The sequence below is a fragment of the Lathamus discolor genome, chromosome Z (assembly GCF_037157495.1).
Source record: "Lathamus discolor isolate bLatDis1 chromosome Z, bLatDis1.hap1, whole genome shotgun sequence".
Taxonomy (NCBI): Eukaryota; Metazoa; Chordata; class Aves; order Psittaciformes; family Psittacidae; genus Lathamus; species Lathamus discolor.
Window position 1 is genome coordinate 13081707 of NC_088909.1, and position 21110 is coordinate 13102816.

At 37.8% G+C, this 21110-nt stretch overlaps 1 protein-coding gene across 8 annotated transcripts in view; it reads left to right on the forward strand.

Moving 5' to 3' along the window:
• Window positions 1-17690, forward strand: part of ANKRD27 (ankyrin repeat domain 27) — a 53959-nt gene extending 36269 nt beyond the window's left edge. For 7 of the 8 annotated variants that reach the window (XM_065663679.1, XM_065663682.1, XM_065663681.1 and 4 more), the window contains 16 exons: window positions 15-142; window positions 617-699; window positions 1478-1593; window positions 2384-2476; window positions 2836-3033; window positions 3357-3416; window positions 3529-3648; window positions 7603-7647; window positions 8730-8852; window positions 9439-9636; window positions 10581-10700; window positions 11287-11448; window positions 12291-12399; window positions 13736-13817; window positions 14389-14461; window positions 15635-17690. In XM_065663679.1, the coding sequence (XP_065519751.1) occupies window positions 15-142; window positions 617-699; window positions 1478-1593; window positions 2384-2476; window positions 2836-3033; window positions 3357-3416; window positions 3529-3648; window positions 7603-7647; window positions 8730-8852; window positions 9439-9636; window positions 10581-10700; window positions 11287-11448; window positions 12291-12399; window positions 13736-13817; window positions 14389-14461; window positions 15635-15910 (1986 nt within the window). In that variant the 3' untranslated portion in view covers window positions 15911-17690. Of the gene's footprint in view, window positions 1-14; window positions 143-616; window positions 700-1477; window positions 1594-2383; window positions 2477-2835; window positions 3034-3356; window positions 3417-3528; window positions 3649-7602; window positions 7648-8729; window positions 8853-9438; window positions 9637-10580; window positions 10701-11013; window positions 11449-12290; window positions 12400-13735; window positions 13818-14388; window positions 14462-15634 lie in introns of those variants that run through there. The other variant, XM_065663683.1, reaches the window with a different exon arrangement.
• Window positions 17691-21110: the final 3420 nt, after the last annotated feature.

Here is a 21110-nt window from a genome sequence, read left to right on the forward strand (position 1 = left end):
ATGGATTTTCATAGCATATTGCTTCAGGTAATCAAGAGGAAGTGGAGCGATTACTAAGTCAAGGTGACAGTGATAAGGACACTGTACAAAAAATGTGTCATCCACTCTGTTACTGTGACAAATGTGAGAAGCTAGTGTCTGGGTAAGCACTTCTCACTTTTTTCACCTTTTTTTTTTTTTCCACAGATACACAAAAGCTATGCAAAAGCCTCAGTCTGAGATTTACTTTTAAATGTATGCTGTTCTTGGTTATAGAGGAAGTTGGTAGCACTTCAGGATAGAGTAGAGGGTGTATGTTTGTGTGCTTTGAAGAGGCAGAAGAAAGACTAGGAAAATACTGAATGCCTGGGAACCATCAATTTTGTGATGGAGGCTCTATGTCCTTCTGTAAATGTGGTGTAAAAATGTTTCTCCTCTTGAACCTAGTTTACACATCTTGGACAAAACTGCATTTCAGAACAAAATTTGGAACTCTCTGTTAAGACAATTTGCCAGTGTAAAAGGATAAGGATAAAGGATAAAATTTCTAAAATCGGAGTTTCGGTAGTTTCTCTCTCTCTGCCTTACCACTGCTGCATAGGTAACTGGGCTGCTTTTAAACCATTGTGTTTTAAAGGAAACTCAATGATCCTTCCATTATCACTCCATTTTCTCGAGATGACAGGGGATATACACCACTTCATATAGCTGCTATTTGTGGTGAGTATTGTTGGTCATCTTCACTAGTGTTTTCTGCTCCTTATTGTTCCATATCTTTGTGATAGCATGTTTTCTAACTTTGCATTAAATAGTGAATATCGCATTAAATTGTTTTCTGCTTATTCGCTATGGAGACTGGTATCTTGGCACAGACTGAACTTACTGTATATTCTTTCAGACTAAGTTTCTTATGGTTAAGTTAGTGTTTGTTTGTTTGCTGGCTGCTTACCTTTGCCGTAGCAGTTACCACAGTAGCTCTTTATTTAGCTGTAAAAAAAAAAAAGTGTCATCAGAAACCAGACTTGTTTCAAAGAACTGGGAGATTGATAAATGGATCTTTTTTCTCTCCTGCATCTGGCTATGTATGGTAGATCTGTACCACTTCCTGTCTTGTATTGTTCATTATGCCATTAATCTTACATTTATTAAAAGATGTGTTAATTTTCTTAGTGTTTTTTTTTTTAATAAATAATTTTCTTTCTTATTATTATCTTGAATCCCAATAGGAGAGTGCTTTGTGTGATATGGCTTTATTTTATCTTCTTTTCCAACTTGTAAGATAAAGCATAGCTTGCTTTTAGCTGGAGGTTCTTTTTGCAGAGTTTTGACCTTGATAATCTGCAACAGAACCCCCAAATACCAAGGAAGTGAATTTATGGTATATGTAAACATACTATACAGAAAGGCAGGATATCTTGGTTTATAGTTCACATTTGAATTCTAAAAGTAGTAATGTTCTTGTTTACTACTTTGTTTTAATGTTTGCATATTTTTCAAGGGCAAACATCATTAGTGGATTTTCTAGTAGCCAAAGGAGCCGTTGTCAATGCTACAGATTACCATGGTTCAACTCCACTTCACCTTGCCTGTCAGAAGGGATATCAAAATGTTACAGTAAGCACCAAAAGGCTTAATTAGAAATAAGAAGAAATGCTTAACCTAAATAATAACTATATGACTCTTATTAAGCTCTTCTGCTGCTGCTGTCACCTACATCTTCTGGGAAACTTTTAGCAGAACCACGCATGCTGTAGAATTGATGGTCTTTTATCATTGTAGTTGGCATGGTATTTTTTTTTCCCTATATTACAAGGTTTTCAGCCATTTGTGACAACCAAGCAATTGACAGCTGTGCGTATCTGATAATTCGTGCATTTTACTAACACAAATCTCTAATACATAGTTCAGATGGAGAGCCTACTAACATCTCTGCTTTTAAGGCAGAAGAACCATTGCAATCATTGGAATAAATTAAATTACTTCACATTGTGAATACACATTATGATAGCATGTGTAACTACATTAAGTATTATATACTTGAATTTTATATATGTGAGATTCTTCAGTTAGCATAATTGAAATTAAGCTGTCATCAATTCTATAGGCTTTTAAAATATAGGATAAATTTATCATGTAGTATATGTATTGCAGTGTTTGCTGCAGTAAGTGATTCCTGTTTTCAGTGACAACTCTAAATATTTAAGAAGCAGTTTTATTTGGTTCCTAGGGTAGGGCAAAACCAGTACTGTAACGCTGAGAGTGTAGTGTCTGAAACAGGAGGGACATAGCTAGTTTTCATGAAGTGCTTCATCATGCTAGAACCCTAACGGAAGCTACAGACCAGCAATTGTTTGTCCATTAATATTTTATTTACTTAAATGTCTACTTTTATTTTTCCTTAAAGCTTCTCTTGTTGCACTATAAGGCAAGTACTGATGTTCAGGACAATAATGGAAATACTCCACTTCATTTAGCCTGCACTTATGGTCATGAGGATGTAAGTAATTGTTTTCTAACAAACTAAGTGGGCATTCTAATGGAACAGAGCTAAACTGTGATGCAAATTTGCACTAAACTTGCATATTAAAAATAGTAAATAAAAATTGTTTACACTGTAAATTAGGACATTATTCAGTAGTTCATAGCAATTTTTATTACTCATTTGCATAAAAGATAGTAGTGTGTAAATGTAGCTGATTTATTTACCTCTTTGTTTAATGACACTGAACTGTAAAAGCTTGCATTTCAGCCAATGGCTTATATGAACAGCAATGAAAAAAGCCTTTTTAGGATTGCATGTTATGTGAATTGAGAGACAATACTGTGATTTATCGATAACTCTCCTTCTTTTTCCAGTGCGTCAAAGCTTTAGTCTACTATGATGTGCAGTCCTGTAGACTAGATATTGGTAATGAAAAGGGAGATACTCCTCTCCATATAGCTGCTCGCTGGGGCTATCAAGGGATCATAGAAGTGCTTTTGCAAAATGGGGCAAATCCAGAAATTCAAAATCGGATGAAAGAGACTTCCCTACAGTGTGCATTAAATTCCAAGGTATTGCTCTTTATCCTTCTAGCCCAACTTCCTTCTGATGCAGTTCTGTGGAGATTTAGATGCTTACATACTAATAGGATTTTGTGTTCTGGTGTTATTAAAAGTAAAATATATGTTTCACTGTAAGGAAGACTGGTCACATTTTAAATCTAAGAGCAGGAATACAGCATGTGGTATGGAACCTAAACTTGTAAATGGCACTTTTAATCTGATCAGTCATAATCTGTTACTAATATTAGGTTATTGGCTAATTTGTGTTTTGGCCAGTAGATTCTTCTTTAAGTGGAATTACATTGGTTCTCTTTATTAATATTTTTATGCAGATTTTGTCATTGATGGAATTAAATTCTCTAACATTGGAAAGAGGACAGAGTGCTTCTGAGGTAACAATGAATGCAAGTTGCTAAACTTTTTGCTGTTGTTTAACCTGCTTAATTTGATAAATAACCTTTTGTGTGGGGTTTTGTTTGTTTGGGTTTTTTTTCCAACTTTAAGTCACCACTTAGGTCTCCTCAGCGGTCAACAGAAACTTTCAGCAGAGGATCATCTGTCTCAAGCCTGTCATCAGCATCAGCTGATACAAGACAAGAAGAAGTGAAAAACAGTTATAAAGAGGTAAGACTAAGGTGTAAGTTCTGACAATAAGCAAAGAGAAGGAGCTGGAAGAGTGATATTTTGGAGCACTCTTTTAAACTGCTTCTTCAAGAATAGCCTTCTGTCTGTTTTGGAAAATTAGAAACTGCTACCCTCAGGTGTTTGTCATCTGAGTATCTAAACACTTACATGGTCTCATCTGCTTTGCTGGTTATTTCTGGGGGAAAACTGAAAGCATATTTGGAGTAGTTGTTCAGATTTACTGTAGTTAACTGCATAACTGTGTACATAACTGAATTTGTCGAAGTTTGTAAACTTATAATGGCAGTCAGTGCCCCAAGGACCTTGCTGTTCTGTCCAGAAGTTGAATGCCTTTGTTAACTTAAAAATCTGTCAGGGAAAGAGACTATTGCAGACATACTGGCAAACAACTTAACAAACTAGAATGTAAGGACAGTCTTTCAAACTAGACATAGGAAATCCATTTTGTAACATGTGAAGTAGTACACACTATGTATTAAATATCGTGTACATATGTTGTTGCTGATTTTGCTTTATCCACACCAGACAAGATGTCATTATGTGGATTTTTTTCATGTGAAACCTCGGAACTCTACTTTCCATTTATCCCCTCCTAAGACTGTCATATCACCACTCCTTCTGATGCTTCTCTCTTCATTTTTTTTTTCCAGTTCTCCTGTTCAATTTTTGTCAAAATTGACCTCCTTAGTATTTTTGTTTCTCTCTGTATCACCGCTACATTAAAATTTTTCCTATTCCTGCTAGTAAAAACTTGTTCTCTCGCCAAAAGTTTCTGCTTTCTAAAAATGGTTAAGATGCTCAAAGATGTAGAGTTTGACTGGACAATAATATTTCACACTTCATTATCAGTTACTCTGACGGCCTCAGTGCAGGACTGCTCCTCCCTGTTTGTACAAAGTCAAGTACTCTAAATAAGGTATAATATGCATAAAAGTTCACCTTATAGATTTAGTTTCATAAATTCATAGATTTGTCTATTTTCACTTGAGGGCTTATTTTTCCTTAAAGGAACAAATTTATCACACCCAAGCATTAAGACTGTAATTCAAACCAGGGGAAAAGATTACAAGCAGCTTACACCTTAGATTCTTGGTGTTAATGCCCTTCTCCTATAATCCAGCTTTAGTTCCTTTCTGTTGTGATATAAGTCTTGTACGTGGCTTGTTTACAACTTAGAGAGAGTAAAGGAGCCAAGCATGTAAATATGGAACATCCTCTGTTAGAACTAAACTCCCTGCACAATTTCAACAACAGGAAAACTGAGCATGCAAGTGAACTAGAGTAGATTCATTTCATCTATTTTTACATTTAAAGGAAGGCACTTATATTCCATGGAGGAGTGAGAAAGCAAACTGAAAAGATGGGGAAATGCATGTAGCAGACATTTTGCTCCAAGTACTCTTAATAAATTATCTATAAGCTGAATAACAGATGTATGCTTCTCCACTCCTAGGGCCTGCGGCAGTTTTTAGAACTATAAGGAAGTTGCTATTTTTGGAAAGAAACCATCAGAGCTTGTGGGTCACTTGCTGTTACTGTTCAGCATCTTGTATGTGATAAAACTGGCTCCTGAAAATCATCAAGACCTTTACAATCTCCATTGACATTATCCAATATGATTAGGGGAGACATACAAGGAGCAGAGGCCTCCCTAGTATATATAGTCCATTTTAGATTTAGATTAGGATTCAGCCCACCTAACTTCAGATGTCTGAAAGACAATTGTCCTAACTTCAGACAACTACTTTACCTCCTTAGTGAAGAGAAATCAGCAGCTCCAGAGAGGAATTAATCTCAGACATGCTTAGTTTGACCTGAGTTGCACTTCAGTGTCATTTGGTGACTGCATTTTGTTCTGTAGTTAGAAGTTCAAAAGACTGACCTAGGTAAGAGGGCTAACTTTTAGGCATTCAAAGTTAGCAAAGAGGAATTCTTCTTTGAGTGCCTAGTGTATCACTTCAAGGAGCTTTACCTTGTATTGGAAAATAATAATAAAGTAAAAATTAGAAGCTTTCCTGGAAAAAAAAAAAAAGATTTAATCTAGTCTCTGATCTTTCAGCTCTGGATGCTCTGTCGTTTTGCTAAAACCCTGAAGAAACAGATCAGACCAGTAAAACAGAACTTCCTTTCAGTCTCCTTCCTAGTTTGCTTTGCCATACGCTGCTGTCACAGCAAGATAGTAATTTGTAGATAAAGACTGAAATGTAACTGTTGCTCCATGACGTCTTCAGCTTGCAGGATGTTTCTTGATATTGAAACAGCTTTGTTTACACAGCAGCATCTTTGGTGATTCTAGCACAGTACTAAAATAATTTGCTGTAGTTCTGAATCAGACTTTCACAAAGCTTATTAGCTGATTCTTCAACAGTCTTGTCCTGGGTTCAGCAGTAGCAGTCATTTTTCTCCTTCTTAGTAGCTGGTGCAGTGCTGTGGTTTTGACTTTCAGCCTGGGAGCAACGCTGATAGCGCCCATGTTTTTAGTTGCTGCTAAGTAATGATTACTCTGACCAAGGACTTTTTGAGTTTCATGCTCTGCCAGGGAGGAGGGGAAGTCAGGAGGAAGCAGAGACAGGACACCTGACCCAAACTAACCAAAGAGGTATTCCATACCACAGCATGTCATGCCCAGTATATAAACTGGGGGCAGTTACCCAGAAGGGCCAGATCGTTGCTAGGGTTGGGCTGGATATCGGTCAGCGGGTGGTGAGCGGTTGTGTTCTCTTCCTTTCTTATTTCCCTTATTATTATTACTGGTGGTAGCAACAGTGGTTTGTGTTATACCTTAGTTACTGGACTGTTCTTACCTCAGCCAGTGGGAGTTACATTCTTTTGATTCTCCTCCCCATCCCTCCGGGAGCGGGGAGAAGAAGAAGGGGGGGAGTGAGCAAGCAGCTGTGTGGTTCTGAGTTACCAGCTGGGCTTAAACCACAACAAATCTGCAGAGGCTGAGTAAGTCTCCCTGCCCACTTGCTGACACCTATCCCCTTTCTGTCAGGTTAGATCTCAGCTCCTTCATGTGAGAGTAGAGAATCAGAGAAGCAGGAAGACAAGTACATCTCATTCTCCTGCTTTCAAAAGCAGTCAGAGGGATCAGGGGAATGGCATCTCTGCATTGCAGAGCACCTTCCATCTCTTCTTCCTCCCACTTGCCTCTTTCCCCCCTGCAGAGCTCATAAACAGGAGAATACTTACACCCAGTAGTTGTGCTCAGGCATTATGTGGCCTGAGCATACACATACTTTATTGGTCTAGTGCTGGTCCACTGGATTAACTCTCTGATTTGAAGTGACCTGGTTTGTGCTAATGCATACCCTTTGATATTTGTATCTTTTCAGATTTTAAGAAAGCAGATTTCATACTTAGAGTCAAGTTAGATTTGTAAATGTTTGGGTTTTTAACATAGGAATAAAACAGTAATCTGCAGATTGGAAACAATTGGAAAGCATCTTTTTTATCTTAAACTGTTGTTTCTCAAATACTAAAATAAAATCTGCATCTTTTGTACTTCTGGTAGCACATAGTAGCTCAGGAAGAGCCCGAACAGTACTAGCATTCATCAGGATAGAAATTTGTCTTGACTGGGGATTTTTAATGTTAGGTTCACAACAGAAATGCATGGTCAGCTGCTGCTGAAGTGGTATAGTAATATATATCAGCTTACATGGCTTTGTTTATGTGTGGACTACATGTCCTGTATTCAGGTAAGTACTGTTTAACTGAGTCAGATTATCAGATGACCACAGGCCTTGCATGGCTTTTGTACTTCATAAAGGAAGAAGGTTTTTCCTTTAAAACTTTATCAACAAATATGAAATGAGCGAGCAGTAATGCTACCACATGAGCTTAGGGAGGTTAGTAGAGGACACAAGGTTTCCTGTGTGCAGCTTAATATAAATACTAACAAAGCAAATAAATTGTTTTCTTAATACATAGGTGCAAAAACTCCTGAGAGCAGTTGCTGATGGAGATCTGGAAATGGTGAGTCTTAGGGTGGCTGTTGGGTATTACTGAATTCCAGTTTACCTCATTGAAATTGAGGAAATTGTCAATAATAAGTGAAGAATGTTTTGAGTAATACCTTCCCAGAAGATCTGCAGGAGCTGTGAGAGGTCTTGCCTCCACACACAAGCACGCTGATCTTTCTCCTGCCTTGGTTTTTGAGTGCCATGATGTTAGCCCTTTCCATGTACCTAGGAAAAGGTGACTGTTAATGTACTGTCCCTTGCATTATGAGACCAATTTAATTCTCACTTTGTCTTGAGTTTCTGAAAGACTTGTCTCACTGGTCATACTACAAATTCAGAATAATACACTAGATAGATGTCAGGTGTAACATTGCCAGATAGTGTGATCATGGAGACTTTAATACAGTTGCTGCTGATTCTAAAATTACTTTTGCTTATCGGTGATTAATGAATTTCAGGGTAAAAATGTATTTCTTAAACAGCTTTTTTTTTTTTTTGCTGCGTTGAATATAAAATTAACATCAGTAAGCGCCACTGTTTACAAATTGCACATGAATGCTCTGAGTCCTAAGACTGTCTACATTGAAGAGTCTCTTTCCTCAAAAATGAGGCATTGTATATTGGAGAAAAAGGGAAACTGTCAAGCACCTGGGAATTGACAGACCTGAGAAAAGTCAGTGCCCCTGCTTAGTTTTGGGTGTGGGTTAAATGTCATCACCCTTGCCACATCTTAAGTTCTGTAAAGCAAAAGATGAGACAAAATTTGCATTGATATGAGCTGGCACAAATCATCTGAGCTAAAAGGATTGGGAGAGTTTGAGAATAAGCAAACACTGAAGTCTTGATTAGGTAGCCAGGAAGTCATTTCTAATGTATTTCACTACTGTATATGCTGAAATTTGTAGCTGCTTTGTCAACAATAACATTTGATCTTTTAATTTGGCCTGTGGGCAGTTGATGCCAGGAGGTAGCTCTATAGTCTCCCTGAGATATTCATAAGTGTATGTTTGTGAAATCTTACTTGTCTACATAGGCAAATTTATGAGGACATGGAACCTTTGGACTCTCTAAAGGAGGACTTGCTTTTTATGCTAGGTACGTTATCTCTTGGAATGGGTGGAAGAAGACTTAGAAGATGAGGATGACACAGCCAGTACATCAAAACCAGAATTCTGCCATCCGTTGTGCCAGTGCTCAAAATGTGGGCCAGTACAAAAGGTTAGAATATTCATTCTGTAAAAAGAATAAATTATGTTCTTGTAATATAACTTCTAACTCTAGGGAAGTAGCATTCATACTGCCTTAAACCTCTGTATCTCTGCCTGAAAAGAAAGGGAATATATATTGATCTGAAACAGTTCATCTGATGTAATGAAATGGTTTTCTTTTTAATTGAAGGGTAGAAAATTTTGAATACGGGAAACATTCAAAGATTGCTCAATATCTAATGGGGTGAAAAAACTTTGCAGTTTGCTTTCAGAATATCTGGATTGCTGTAATTAAGGTTTGTCCAACTTTGAATAAATACAGTACCCCTTATTTGCTTGGACTTTCTCTATATGAAGCTGTCATGTTGGAAGAAATGAGATAAAAATAAATCTCATTGTTTTGTTGAAAAATGCTACCAAGCTGCTCTGGTTTACTGACTCTTTTCCTGAAGGTCTCAAATTACGCTCTGTAGTAGAAGTTCTTGTAATGTCCGTTTTCCTCTTTGGTATATACTTAGCAGGTATTTGGCTGCTTTTTAGTCAGCAGAGAGTAGCATAATTAATTTTTTAGTTCTGGTGTCTATTTCCCTCAACAGAAGTTTTCAAAGATCTCTGCTAATGGACTTGGAGTAAATGTTTCCAATGAAGATGGTTTTACACCATTGCACATGGCTGCACTTCATGGACACTCTGAACTTGTCTCTCTCTTACTGAAACATGGAGCTAGTATCAGTGCCAAGAACGCAAAACATGCAGTTCCTCTTCATCTAGCCTGCCAGAAGGGTCACGTGCAGGTAACTGAGCCTCTTCACAAATGCCAGTTATTTAACACTTAACCACCAAGAAAAAGCTATTTTGTGAAATCATCAACATGATTGAAACAGTAACAGTGAAATGTAGCTACTGTTGTACACCAAACATTTTAAAAATACTTTGTGTAGCTGGATCTTCCTATGTGTTCCCTGTCTGTACCTTCTGTTGGAGGAGGTTATGTGTGCAACTTGGTATCTTCAGTAGCCACAATATTTTCAGTGTCTTCAACTCATTTAAGCAGATTATGAGCCAAGTGGAACTTCCAGGGTGGAAGACAACCTCATCCCTCACTTTGAGTCAGGGAAGCATGAGCATTGAAGAAGCAGTACGAGCTAGTGAGGCAAGGATATTAACACAGGAGGGAGAGTAAACAAGGGGAAAAACGATCTAGAAAGAAGTAGATGGAGACAGGCAAATTGAGAGTGTGCAGAAAAGTGGAAAATCAGGGGTTTAAAAATAGGGAGCTGAGAACTGCAAGAGGGGAAAAAAAGAAAGATGTAGGGAGACAAAGCACTAGGGAAGTGAGAAGAAGAAAAAAAAACACTTGTAGGTTAATGAAGGTTAGTTTGTGGGGTATTTACAGCACAATTCCTTCTGATGAGTTCTGGTAAGGAAAGGGTGAAAGGACACTGTTGCTGTGGTGGTTTGGTTTTCATGTTTTGTGAAGTTACTGGTTATGTATGGTTTTCACGTATTTCCAGGTTTATTTTCTGGCTTTTCAGTTGTGTTTGTGTTTGCTTTAAAAGTGCGTGGTAGAATGTGAAAATGAGTATGATAGAAAGAGATGCTTGTGGTTATTACCTGTTTGGCAAAGATTAGACTTCTCCATCCTTTTTTCTTCCATCTCTTTTCATTCTAGAGGAGGTCTTTCGCTACATGATTATGTTTGGCTGGTATCTTAAAAGGTTGTTATTTCTGTCAATAGGTGGTAAAGTGTCTGATGGATTATAATGCTAAACAAAATAAAAAGGATATATATGGAAACACTCCTTTAATTTACGCATGCTTGAATGGTCAGTATGAGACTACTGCCTTGTTGTTGCAGGTAAGATCACTGAAAACAGAATGTTCAGAATAATATTTCTCATGTGATACTTATCCAGCACTCAGGAACAGTATTTTTAGTTATGTCTTTCTCTGTCACAGCTACTTGGGAAAAAAATTAGAGTATCTGTTACCTCACTGCTTTCAATCCCTTTCTTCATTGTTCTTTATTAGATAAATATTACTCTACTGTTGTACAGTGAGCTTTTTTTGTGGAAACTTTTTTTTGTGGCAGGTGTTAAGTTTTCTTGCTGATGATTCTGTCACACTGGGGGGTTGTGGGTTTTGTAATTTCATTTTTTTTTTTTTTTTAGTATCTCTTAAACTTGGAATATGTAAACATACCAAAATGAAACGAGCTGATCCATAAAATTGTGGCTATGAGAAAGGAGAAAATAGTATCAGGTGGCTTATTATTGAAGTGTTGATTGCTAGCACATGATTTCTGGGTTCCTGTACAGCCACAAGGCCTCTGTTGCACTGTTCTCATTCATACATTGAAAAGGAGGGGAAACCAGAATAATCATGTGCTATCTCCATTTTGTGCTGTTCTGTCTTTATAACTTCAATTTCGCCTTGCTGTCCAGCACGGAGCTTCTGTTAACCTTTCTAATGCCAAAGGAAATACAGCACTGCACGAGGCTGTGATAGGGAAGAATGAAGCCTTGGTAGACTTGCTACTTCAGAATGGTGCAATGACGCACATCAGGAACGAAAGGAACTGCACCCCTGCAGACTGCGCTGAGCCGGTGAGTGCAGAAAGATCATGTCTGACATTAAATTTCTCTAAAATTCCATGTGCAGTTATAAGTGCTTGTCACAACAGTATTTGCCAAGACTTCTATACTTAACAGTTATGCATGATACAAAGAATAAGATGTCTGTTCATTGTACAATGTACAATACAGTACCTGTGGTACATAAAACCTGTTGTGTTTCTAAAATAAGTTATCCTACACAAAAGGGGTGAATCTGTGAAAGCACATACATGAATGAAAAGGACATTAAAATATGTACTGGTAGTGGCAGAAATGGCAGAAGAAATGTTGAGTGTAGGAAAATGAACATCTGAAGCTAATCAGTTACACTGAGAGCAGTCTTCCTTGTTCCATCCACTGTGTTTTGCCCTTCATGACTTTTGATACCTTTCATCCTGTCTTTGATAACTCTGACCTTCCCTTTATTAACAGAATAATATGTAATACTAAAATATGAAGAATTATTTCACTCTTTTAATGATTTGATGCATGGTCCCTATCTTTACATGCTGAAATAGCCTCTGAGATGTAGCCTAAGGGCTACAAAATTCTGTACTGAATCAGTTTTAGTGTGTGTGTTATCGTCTAAACTAAAATATGCTTAACCATAAATAATGCAGTTTAAAATAATAGGTCAAGACTACAAAATCATCACTCCAGTACAGTGCAGCTTGTCCCTACTCAAAATGATACAATTGAATTGTATTTATAATGAGGTTTTTTTGTGTGCATTACATTCTTTTAAGCAGCAGTTAATTAACACACTCTGCGTAGACTATAATCCTTTTTCTTTTTCTTTAATAATGGTGAAAATGGAAACTTTTAAAATTAAGAATTCAAATATCATCAAGTTGCTGGAAACAGCGCCAAGCTATGTACCTACATCAGCAGAGAGAGAAAAGGAGTGTGAGCAGCATGCTTCTATGAAGATAAGAAAAAAAGGTACATGTCATATTTCCACTGGTATGAATAAAAAGGGATTTAGGAATTCATGTGTGACTCCACCAAGTATTTTGTATAATTGACTTATATATAATTAAAGGATAGTCAAGTCTTTTGCACATTTGTCACAGGTAGCACCTAAAATACTGTAAATGCAGTATATGTTTATTATATTCATGACATTGCTACAAACTCAGTCACTTTTTTGTGCATGGGGGGAATTTTATGTACAAAAGCATTTAAAGGTGAAAAAACATGGCACATTTGAGATTATATTAATATATTAAATTTTATGTAATTTATATAAAATATATAATTGTACATTTCAGTGCAAGGTAAACAAAAAAAGTAATTGTCTCTAAAACAGGTTAGGGAGTGACTCTTCCATTAGTTAGTATCCCCATAGTATGGGACAGAAATAAGAGCTTCAAAGCTTAAACTATTAAGCATGGTTAGTTAATAACTTTCAGTAAACAGCAGGATATAGTACAGCCTAAGCAGATACACTGAGACACACAGTACTGTTTGACAGTACATCTGAGCTGATGCAGTGGCTTACTGCCATTTGAAAGAGGTGGTGTTAATCATCATCCATCCTCACCTCTTCATTTTTGCCCTCACTTTTGGTCTTGCTTATGCACTACTTTCCTTAGCTGGCTCAGTTTTTCAGATGAATTTTCAAGCAGGTGCAGTTCACTAACCTGGGGCAAAGGGTGTAACAGGTTTCATGCTGAGCTAGACAATGAGAAACAGCTGCCACCAAAGCTGTGGAAGGATGACAGTAAGGCTGTAGAAGTAAGAATTGGGGAAGATGAGCAGGAGCACCCATTTCAGCATCCATGAGTTTCAGTTAGGCTTCTGGAAATAAGTCTTGCCTGCTCCCTATGAAAGACTGTGATGCTTCCTCAGTACAAACCCAAAATTAATCACAGTATGCTGATGCCCAAGATTGATAACAGTTCTTTCAAATATTAAAAGAATAGTTCTAAAAGAAAAGTAGAAGACATGAGTAGGTAATACTGGTGCAGAGCTGGTATAGCACCTGTGTGTTAATTCAGGTTTGTGAAAATTGGAATGAAGGGCCTCAAGGTCCAGAATTATACAGTCTCATCAGAAGCATGGCCAGTCATGCTAATGTGATGGAGGATGCTTACTCCTGCAACCTTTAAAATTTCCAAAGATAAATTGTGACTCTGATTTGGGTTATTACTATTATACAGTTTTACTATAAAATTTTAATTCTCATGTCAGTAGAACCCCTTTTCAGAACTATGTTTTTTAATTCTCAAGTGTGACTCCATTGTAATTTTAGCTGCCTGTTCTTTTAAACCCCTAGTGAATTCTAAGCCATGTGAGAAAGCTGATGATCCCATAAGCAGACAACTTCAACTGGTCCAGTCAATTAACAGATTTAACAAGTAAGCATAGCAGCTTCCTCAGAAATGTCTTTTACTGTTTCTCACAAGCAAACAAGAAATAAAATGGTTTAAAAAGACCCAAAGTGGGTCAGGCATTATTACACACTACATACGACTGATTTGATGGTACATGTTAACCTCCGAGGTGTGCACAGTCATATCACCAGGCAGATGTTGTAGTATGACATGATTATTGGTGATCAACACCACTGATGTGCTGTGCAGCAGAAGGGAAAAGCTGGCCAGCAAAGGAATACTGGCAACTGTACTGAAAATCAGTTTTCTAGTAATACTTGGTGAACTATGAATTAAGAATTTCAAAGCAGAATGCTTTAAAAATATTATCTTGGTCCTTTACTCAGCGGTTGGGTCTTACCTATGATCTTCTAAACATTAATGTATATTCTATGATAAAAGACAGGAAATACTAGTAGGCTGTCATTCTGAGGTTGTGCCGCCAGCAAGCAGCCTTTCTCTGGGGAGGTAGTGCCACCTTCTGGATTTTCTGTGGCAGAGACTTTGGAAAGAGTTAATATGGTTGAATTTAATTTCTTTAAAATATTTTTTTTAGAGCAAAACAATTACGGAGAACAATAACAAGAGATAAAAGTGTCCCTAATTTTGACTATGAGTTATTGCATCAGGTAAGTGGAAATACTTGCTTGAACTATTTGTATAACATAGCAAATCTGATTGGTTTGCCTGCTGTTAATATAGATACATGTAACAGGAAAGTGGTTTTTTTTTTTTTTTAGTAATGGTTGCTGGTGGAATCCCAAAAGTTCTGACCTCTTTGCTAACTTACTAATGTTTTGTCATTGTTTAAACTTCATTGGTGCTTCTGTAACACCTCTTAAACACCTTATTCTTACTTTTAAACCTCTTAAGCCTCTTACTGCAGGCTTCATCTCTGTCTTGTTTTCTGTGTCATGGTTAGAAAAGTCTAGCTTATACCAAGGCTTGAAAAACTCTACAGCTTCTGAGGGCTGTTGTTAGCATTATTTCAGTAAACGGGTATTATAATTAATTTCTTTGCTTCTGATCTTAGAAAATCTGTTATGAGCATGCTTGGATTCTGTTTTGGTTTTTTTCTTGGTTGTAACTTTTGCAGAGGGGCCAGTAATTGAGGAGAGCCACTCACTCTGAAAACTCAGAATTAGATGGGGAAATGGAACATAATAATAGTTGGAATGACCAAAAGGAGTCTTTAGGGGGGGTGGGAGGGTGGGGGTACTTCCTCCCCATTCCTCCAGGAGTGAAGGGAGGAGGGGGAGGGGAGTGAGTGAGCGTCTGCATGGTTCTGGGTTGCTGGCTGGGCTTGAACCACGACACCTTCTCTGACAGGTTAGATCAGGAAGCAGAGAGCTCTTGCCTTTGCCTTCAGCAGTGCCTGCTGGAGCCTGTCTGTATTATTACTTATATTAGTACTTACATGTTTCTTAATGGTAAAAGAAATGGCTGTTAATTTCAAGTATCTTGAGACTTGTGTTACATAATGTGCTTAGAAGAGTTAGGATGGTATTTGGGACAGAGCAGTGAAAATAAAGTTTTGGAAAGCCTTTGTTATCTTTTCACTTGTGGTACTGCTGTGTATAGCCTGGGGCACGTTTGCCTCTTCTTTTTTTCTCATATGTAGACTGAATATAATTCCTGTCTGACAAAGTACACTATTTTTAATCCTTGTCTGTGCTCTCAGTGTAAAGAATACCATGTAATTAATGTGATAATTGTAGTCAAGAAACACTATATTCATTTTATGTCTTTGTAATGAAGAAAGCAGGCAATGCTTGTAACGTACCGTTTTCCTGTCCTCACAGTTAGCTATCAAAAGCTTTGATAAAGCCAAGTTAAAATCTGTTCAAACGCTGGACCAGAGTGAAGTGAAGATTATTGGCACAGGATGCAGTGGTGAGTTTGTGAAACATGACGATGTGATAGAAGTTTCTCACAGGAGTAAACTAACACACTGGAGACACACTGTTAATATGCCACTTTCAGCAAAGAATGTCGGGGATAATAGTTTATCAAGCCCTGGAAATCCAAGTTTTTCACAGTCAAAGGACTGCTGTGATGACTTGCTTTCAGAATATTGATGACTAAGTATGAATTTGATGTCAAAAGCTGAGGCTGTGGCAATTTCAGTAACCCTTCACTGTACACCCAAGTATTGATTGACACTTGCAAGCCTGCCTTCAAGACAGAATCCAGGATGACTCCTGTGCAGTAACAGAATGCTCCTAGCACTTTGGAAGGCTGAATCCTCTGGACTTATGTTGGAGGTGTAACTAAACAGCCAGATTGTTACTGATCTCAACAAACAGGGATGTACTGAGGTGGAGACAGCAAAATTAGTTTCCTATTCTACTTAGCACTTATTAAAAAATTCTGTGTAACAAGTAAACCCAAATGAAACCCTGTATTGTATTTTTCAGCCCCCACTTTCTTTTTAAAAGTCTTTGAATAATTTTTTGCATTTTCAGTCTTTATCATTACACTGGATAAATATATATAAATACATATATATTTATATATAAAGATATATTGGATAACTAGGTATTTATTGCCAGAGGTAATTGAAATGTCTCTATTTTTATTGTATGTTACAAACTGTAAGAGTATATATTTCTGTATATCTCAGTAGCTGGGAAAACAACAGTCCATAACATCTGTGGCACTGTGTTAGAAATTTATACATGCTGTTAAAGAGAAGGGGAGTAATGCTTGCTCATTGCTTTGTGATGCGCCCTGTATTGATCTGCAAGATCCAGTTCTTATGCAGGATCCAAGGGAAGAAGCAGAGAGCCCTTGACAAAGCTGAACTCTGGACTTGATGCTCACAGCCTCATCAAAAAAATGAGGCAGAGGCAAGTGTGTGTAATGACACATAGAATCATAGAGTGGTTTGGGTTGGAAAGCGCCTTAAGATCATCTAGTTCCATCCCTACTGCTATGGTCACCCCAGACCATGTTGCCCAAGGCTCTGTCCAACCTGGCCTTCAACACTGCTTGAGGATGGAGCATTTACCACTTCTTAGGGCAACCCATTCCAGTGCCTCACCACCCTCACAGTAAGGAACTTCTTCCTTATATCTGACCTGAACTTCCCGTTTTAAGTTTAAACCCATTTCCCCTTGTCATATCGCTACACTCCCTGATGAAGAGTCCCTCTCTGGCATACTTGTAGGCCCCTTTCATATACTAGAGAGCAGTTGTGTTTTGGTTCCCCCCCTCTCCTGCTAAAGGAAGTCATGCAAAAATGCACAAATAAATATTCATGGTTCTGAACCTGGCAACATCTGCAGATAAAACTGGTTTAGAGCCTGCTCTGGACTGCTCCAGAGCTGGAATTCAGTTATGAAACGTACTTCTCGCATCAGTAAGAATTTGTTAGAATAGGGCAAATACTGTCCCATTCCTAGAGGCGATAACTGAAGAACTGAAAGCCCACAAGTAACTATGAGATGGCTGCTTAGATCTGAACTTAATTTTCTACTGTTTCAGTTATGGTAGGAAAACGTGTAAATAGCACAAGCCAGGTTTCTTAAGTGCAGTGTTTTTTATCCTTGACTCATTACATCCTGCTTGCATTTTATTTCAGCAACTATTTTGTACGAATAACTCCATTTCTTTTAACTGTGCTATTAGTAAACTGCCTGGCAAAGTACAAAGCTGGAAGACATACTGGTCATTTTTTTTTAAAGTAACTTTTTAATTCAAGACATAAATGGGCAATAAGTGCACATGTGGACATTTGGAGATATGAGGGTCTTGTGTTTATTTTTATAATAATTTATGAGTTAATCTGAATTTCTAATGTGCCTTGGATTTGTGCCAAATGATGGAAAGAAAAACTAGTAAATACTCTTGAAAACACTGTTTTCCTGTGAGTGCTTTTTTTCAAAGCATTTAGTCCTTTACACAGATGTCCTTGCTTTTGTTGTGGGCATTTGAAGACTTCACCTTGTTTCTGAATGTAAATTGAAGAGAAACTGTTGGAATTTACTCTCAAGTTCAGTTATGACCTTCTTCCCTCTTACATTCATGGATTACTGTTACTAGGTTGTGTGCCTTTGGATTTAAGGTTCAACATTTTCATGTAACTTCCTTTAGCTCTACATTCCCATTTAAAAATGTAGGATGGATGTTCAGCTACTAGAAGCCAAAAGACCAAGAGGAAGAGATGAATTAGTTGGAATATTCTAATTCTTGTGGCTCTAAAAAGATGACCTACAGTAAGTCACTTATCCTCACCTGTAGCAAAAATAACCTAGGTATTACTTCTAAAGTTTAAGATGCAAGTTAAAATGTAATAGATCTGGTTTCCAGACTACATAGGATTTTGCTTGTGTTTTAAACTATGTTGTGTATTTAACTATATTATTCTTAAGACTTGACAGTATGGATGAGAAAAATCAGTTCATTAACTTTTTAATACTGGTGGTACTGTGCTACAGTGTAAGCATAGAATATACTGCTGTAACTACAGTTAGCACAGGGACAGCAGGTACAGTATCAGGTCTTTTTTTTCTTAATCCCTAATAAGCATAGTGTGGCTGAATACCTTTGGAAACAAGTTTTAAGACAGCTTATTAGGCACCTTTGAAAAGAGTTAAGAGGCTGTGAACTCTGAATTTGGATATTTGCTTTTTTCCTATTAAAACAAAACTTTGAATACAGCAGGTATTCAAGCAAACAACTTGTTCCACACTGCTAACATTTTAAGTGCATTGTGTTGTATTCTATGCAAATGATGACCCAGCTGCAACACGCCCGAGTTTCAGCCTCGATATGAATGGTTGTAGAATTATTGGTTAATTTACCTGAAAAGAATTAGCCAAGTGTTAATATAACACTTCCTTTGAAAAACTTCCCCCACAAATGAAGTATTAAATGTGCAAGAAAAGAAAGTAGTAGCTTACTAAGGTAAAGTAATGCAGACCTGGTGACTATTTGCTATCGTATTTTTAAACAAAATTTGTATTTTAAGACATCTAACAGGTGAAAATTTTTTTCTTCAGTTTTATAGAAAAAGTGGAAACTTACTAGAATTAACCTGAGTTTTCCGTTCTACTACAGAATCAGAACAGTTGTCATTGTGAACCTGAGGTTACTTAAGTGACCAAGCCATGCTTCAGGTTTATTCAGTGTTCAGTCTAGGATAAAGCTTATTTCCTAGCATTCTGGATTTATAGAGTATGTACTAAAAAACCCCCACTTAAATGCCAGACAATTCTACTCTAATCTAAATGACGGAAAGATAATGACCAACAAATTGTTTAGGTAAGTGAAATAGTTTGCAAGTTTCCTTTGTGCTTCATCAAGCTTGTAATTAAAAAATACTTTAATATTCAAGATCTGATGATCAAGGGCTAAACAGGAATAGGATTTGAAGGGAGTACCCCTGGAAGCTGCCCCTGTCTAGCCATGTGCAGTGCAAATGTCAACTTCATGACACTTGGGATTTGTCTGCAAAGTGTATTACCTACTGCACAGTCCCGTTTAGTCTCCAAAAGGTTGTAAGTTAAAATAAATCCACATTGTTAAGTCACATTTTAACAACTGAGTCTCTGGAACAGCCATTCCAGAGCAGCAAGGCCATAAAGCTCATGTAGAGAAGAATTTTATAAACTCAGAAATGGGAATGTGAAACTCAGAAATGGGGATGCTAAGGACCTACCTAGCTGTAGCCTTAATGGGAAGACTCTTAAACCATCTATTGCCACACCATAGCTTGAAACTCTTCATGCTGCTAAAGGGTCATTAAGCTGAAGAAATTTAGGATACACCCACAATGGTACTGAAGTTAAGGAATATTAATTACAAACATAGACAAGCCATAACCCCAGTCCATATTAAACAAAAATAACCATTTAACTACTCAACGCAATTCAGACAAAGAAAACCATGTACTAGCGATCACTTAAAGCAATTTTATTGTGTTCCTAAAAAACAATGCAGTTGGGATCATATATGTTCCTGTAAATTAGGTCAGCAAAGGGGATTGTGGTGGTAGAGTGTTTATCAGCACATTACAGTATTTATCCTACTTACTTCCTTAACCATATTCTTGAACAAACGTATAGCAGAGAGTTTAGGAAAATGGTCTTCTTTTTTCAAACAAAGAAACACTCCAGCCATTTGATAAAAATGGAGGTAGTTTTAAACACATAGGATACCAAGTGTCTGAACAGTGCTGTGTTATAGAGTTAACTTCCTTTTTTGAGATAATTTGATTACTTCATAAGGGAATGATGTCTGGTGGTTACAACTTCAGAGTGCCTGACCTGAAGTCCTCTAATTCAAGCACCACTGCACTGTGATACCCTCACTTCATTTGATTGATTTTCAATAAAGAGTTGAGAGAGAGTGAGCTGCTGGATGGGGTACCTCAGGGGCTCAGGATATCTCCTTTATAACACTTCTGTGACTTAGAGCCCAGAGGGAAGCCTTTAAACTCCTAGGAGTGGCTGTTCCAGCTTTACACTTAGCTCCTCCTTGTGTTACGGTATATTGTCCTGGTTTAAGCCCAGCTGGTAACTGAGAACCACATAGCCACTTGCCCACTCCCCCCACTCCCAGAGGGAGGGGGAGGAGAATCAGGAGAATGTAACTCCCACGGGTTGAGATAAGAACAGCCCAGTAACTAAGGTACAACACAAATCACTGCTGCTACTGCCAATGATAATATTGGTAAGAGAAAATAACAAGAGAATATGATACCATATTCGAACGAGTTCGACCCCCCAGAAGAGAGAGAGTGCCCTTCCGGGTAACTCCCAGTTACCTCCCTGGGCATGACGTGCTGTGGTATGGAATACCTCTCTGGCTAGCTTGGGGCAGGTATCCTGTCTCTGCTTCCTCCCGGCCTCCCCTCGTCCCCAGCAGAGCATGAGACTCACAGAGTCCTTGGCCAGAATAAACATTACTTAGCAACAATTAAAAACAATAGGTGTTATCAGCTCTCTGCCCAGGCTGGAAGTCAAAACACAGAGCTTGCACCAGTTACTAAGAAGGAGCAAAACGGCTCCTGGTAAACCCAGAACAGTATCCCCCCCTTATTCCATACCATTCACATCATGCTCAGATCCCACATTTTCAGTATACCACCACTCTTATCTCAGTACGCTCTTAGTGCATGGACCAGTCCCTATAAAGCTGCTGAGTCCATTCGGTCCATCCCTTGTAACAGTCAGGGCAGGAAAAGCTGTGTGCAGTGTTGGATCATTGCCTGCTGATGCTGATTGTTCCTTCACTGCAGAACTTGTCTGGTTCTATCAGAATTCATTCTCTGTT